This window comes from Drosophila novamexicana, unplaced genomic scaffold (genome assembly GCF_003285875.2).
Source record: "Drosophila novamexicana strain 15010-1031.04,08,12 unplaced genomic scaffold, DnovRS2.1 tig00000820-arrow-pilon, whole genome shotgun sequence".
Taxonomy (NCBI): Eukaryota; Metazoa; Arthropoda; class Insecta; order Diptera; family Drosophilidae; genus Drosophila; species Drosophila novamexicana.
Genome location: NW_020824828.1, coordinates 20644 through 24312, shown reverse-complemented (window position 1 = coordinate 24312; position 3669 = coordinate 20644). Strand labels below are relative to the sequence as shown.

The following is a 3669-nucleotide window of genomic DNA, read 5'->3' as shown; positions in this document are numbered from 1 at the left end:
ATAAATCAAATAATATAATAAGTATTTGATTATCTGGCTGCAGACAATTTTGTATAGAAACTCGTTAGAATTATAATGTCCAAAAAAAAAAATCTCAGCTCAATCGCGATTATTTTTTTTAGATGTAGACAATTTAATCTCAAATTTTTTAAAATATCTATTGACATGACATCTTTATGTCTTTATAAATATGCACAAACATATTTAACGCATAGCTAGTTTGAATATTGTGTTGCTTATTTAACATAAATTGTTTTTATTTGTTTTTAATATCATTAGCATAGGAAATGCTCGTTTTTTAATAGGGTGGTAGTTCGTCGTTGGCTTTTTTTTTTATTTTTTTTGTAAACTTTGCCCAGCGCCATTTTGGTCAAATTAATGGCTATGGGCGAAATGCAAATGGGTTTGGTAGGCGGGGGCCGGAGGAGGACATACCTCAACGTAGGTGTGCAAATTGCTCCATCAAAATAAGCCTCTGATGTTTTTTCAAATGTTTTTTTTTCTCGGTCATGGGAGGTTTGTGTAATACCGTGTACTCGATATATAATCATGGGATTCTCGATACTTAACTGTATATGTAAATATGTATTAAATGCTTACTTACCAAGCAAGTTTATGAAATGTGTGTGTTACATGTCTCAATGTATGTGTGTGTGGCATGTTGGTGTGTTATGTGTGAGTTTAGATTTCCATGCGAATGTGGATAAAAACATGATTTGCTTGATGATGCACAGCACAGATTAACTAATAAACGGCTAATAGCCCGTCTAGAGGGTGTCTCATAGTCGAGCTGTTTTGTCAACTAGGGCATTCACAGTTGTTACTCGTCGCTGAAGGCAGCTGCAGGCTCTGTCCTTCAACTAGCTTTTGCACACACTCTCTCTCTCTCTCTCTTTCTCTCTATTTTCCTCTCTATTTTCCTCTCTGTGGATTATCCTTATCGCCCAGCTATTTCTCAACCTGTCCGCAGTTTCATTTTCCACATTTACGTGACGCGGTTTCCATTTTTATTTTCGTATTCACAATTGCCGTTTGTTTGTTGATTTTTCTATGCGTTGTCGCGATGTTTTCCTTTTCTCAAATAAAAAGAGATGTTGACTGACAAAGCGGGAATAAATGAGCGCGAGACTGAGGGGGTAAGGGGGTTGCAGTGGGTAGTGTTCGAGTATGGGTAAAGACTCGATGAAAACAAATATTAATAATCTTTTCATTTTTTTTTTTTTCATATATCGCGCACGTGCTCCCAACTGTCTTCCATTGTCCTCTGCTGGCGCTTATGTCTGGACGGGCACATTGCTGTCCGCCTCCTGGAGCACAGGTGCTGTCCAGACGCCGCTGCCACTGCGCGTCTTGCGCTGCTGCACAATCCCGTCCATGATGTCCAGCTGCAAATTGTGTATGCTGCCGCGATGATCGGTTAGGGGCGGTCCGCCGATGATGCTGCCACGACGACTGCCGCTGCAAGGTAGAGAGAAAATAGTTGAGATATTTATAATTCGATCAGAAATCGACCTTGCCTCTGCTCTCTTCGCCTGGCAGCTAACAAATATGAGAACGGGAGGGATTAGCAGCAGCCCCAAGCCGACAATCTGATACCCTACTGTACCACATTGTTGCTATCTTAAGCAGGGGTTTGAACCGAACCAGTTCGGTTCCTGAATCGGTATTTGTATTTTATTATGAACCGAAAGTCAAACTTTAACTGCAAGCGATTCAAAATAGGAACTTATTCATATACTATGTTTTTTTATAATATTCTGATTTAACATTTAACTTTTGAGACTGCCAACACATTTTCTGTGTTTGCTGACCTCATTGCATTGCTAGCTTGAACCTTAACTAAAGGAACAATTGCTCGGAAATAAAGCTCTCTTATAAAAGCATTTTCAAGCTACATGTTTCTAAGATGTTTTGCTAGTTTCTAGATATTTCTTTTTTGGCTAGAGACGGGCAGGCCACATAAAAAATGAATTATATGCGAAAGCTCACAAAACACGTGCATCTTGTACTTTTGATACATGTTGTTGCAATCAGTCAGCAGTTTATGCATTTAAGCTGAGCCGTTTTTGGGTTTGCCTTAGACTTGAGACCTGCCCGATTCAAGCACAATCCCATAAGGCTATCGCTGGGATACCAATATTGTTGCTGGCACAGCACAAAAGCATTGAACAGCCGGCGGCGTAATTCAATTAGGCGTGAGTCAAAGAGGCCATGTCCTTTGCTGTTGTGCCAGACTTTCTTTTTGCTGGTGCTGCTGTTGCTTTTGACGCCTGCTGGTCGGCGCCCCTGCACTTTCAACGCTAATGGCGCACAAAACTTCCAATTACTGGCTTAAGTGGCAGAGAAGCTCGGCGCTGAGCGTAAATAAAAATGTCATTTACCTGAACGACACGGCGGAAATGGACTCGCGCCGATTGCGTCCGAAGAGCGTTGGCGGCACAGCCGATATGGTGACCACTGAGTGTCGACGGCCGCCTGCGGTCGGATTTGACTTCTGCGAGAGGGTGGCCAAAAATTCGACCTCCTTGGGACTGATGCCGCCCGTCTCGCCGCCCACCTCGGATAGGCGTCGCACCTGGCTGGCGGTGATGCCCTCGGTTATTTGCAATGAGGGCAACGAATGCTTGCGTCTCTGCTGCATATCGGGAAAGGGACACAACAGATACGGATTAACTGGTGAGTCCGGCTCCGAATCATCGCTATTGCTGCGTTTGGTGGCACTCGGATCAAAGCCCCCAGCAGCGCCCTCTAGTTCATCGCCATCCTCAACGGCATGCGACTCCTCGACAACAATCAGCGGCTCTTGAGTGCTCAAATTGAACACGGGCGTAAATGAGGAGCGACGCATCGTGGCTATGCTGAACTTCGTCTCTGAAATGATATAAGATAACAAAAAAAAAAAGTTAAATAAATAAAATCATTCAGCAAAATCAGTTTTCAAAATTTTTTTTACCAAATTAAAATGAACCGCACAGCTGAGCTTTTCGCATTGTTTGAGCTGCGTGTGCGAAACTTTTGTCCACTTTCTTCTTTTTTTTTTATCAATATATGCCAAGTTGCCAACTAGATGTGTATACATACATATATATTCATAACATATATGCCCCACAGGCATATGCGCTTGTTTGCCCAAGATCGTACACATTAAGTAATATGACAAAAAGAAGGACTGCGGTCATTCAGTTTCGACTGTGGCTACGAAAGTGCACAACCACGAGATGAGTTTGCTCTTTGCAACTTTTGCAATTATGCAGCAAATATATATAATAATGCTAACTAACTAACGTCGAATATTGTATATAAAGGCTTTGAACAACTTTTTTACCGCCTAGAGATTGCATTTTTGAAACTGAACTTGTTAAGCCCTACGGCATGGGTCAGACAGCACAAGCTCTTTAACTTACATCGGTTATTAATGTAAACAAATTCCAGGCTAGTATTAAGAATCTATGCTTATCCTAGCCCTTGCTTTAAATTCTGGTGTATATATGTTCTTGGCATAAACATGACAAGCACATAAATCTGTAAATAATACAATTCAATAGTATCCGAAGGAAATAATTATATAAAAAGGGGAAATTTGTATTATCAAGGCACACTCATATTGGCAAAGAATAATTATATAATAAAACGGCGATAATTTATTAAATATTTCAAATAAAATTCAGA

At 41.0% G+C, this 3669-nt stretch overlaps 1 protein-coding gene across 1 annotated transcript; it reads right to left on the bottom strand.

Moving 5' to 3' along the window:
• Positions 1 to 1274: 1274 nt before the first annotated feature.
• LOC115764410 lies at positions 1275 to 2848 on the bottom strand. The gene is made up of 2 exons (XM_030707408.1): positions 2382 to 2848; positions 1275 to 1458 (listed from the first exon to the last, which is right to left on the bottom strand). The coding sequence occupies exons 1-2, from the start codon at positions 2846 to 2848 to the stop codon at positions 1275 to 1277; spliced, it is 651 nt and encodes a 216-aa protein (XP_030563268.1).
• Positions 2849 to 3669: the final 821 nt, after the last annotated feature.

What these genes read in the sequence shown, in the direction of transcription:
- LOC115764410 (XM_030707408.1), bottom strand. Translation starts at nt 2,848, where the DNA reads ATGCGTCGCTCCTCATTTACGCCCGTGTTCAATTTGAGCACTCAAGAG. An exon ending in ATTTCCGCCGTGTCGTTCAG is followed by an intron (nt 1,459 to 2,381) that starts GTAAATGACATT and finishes TCTACCTTGCAG; the next exon opens with CGGCAGTCGTCGTGGCAGCA.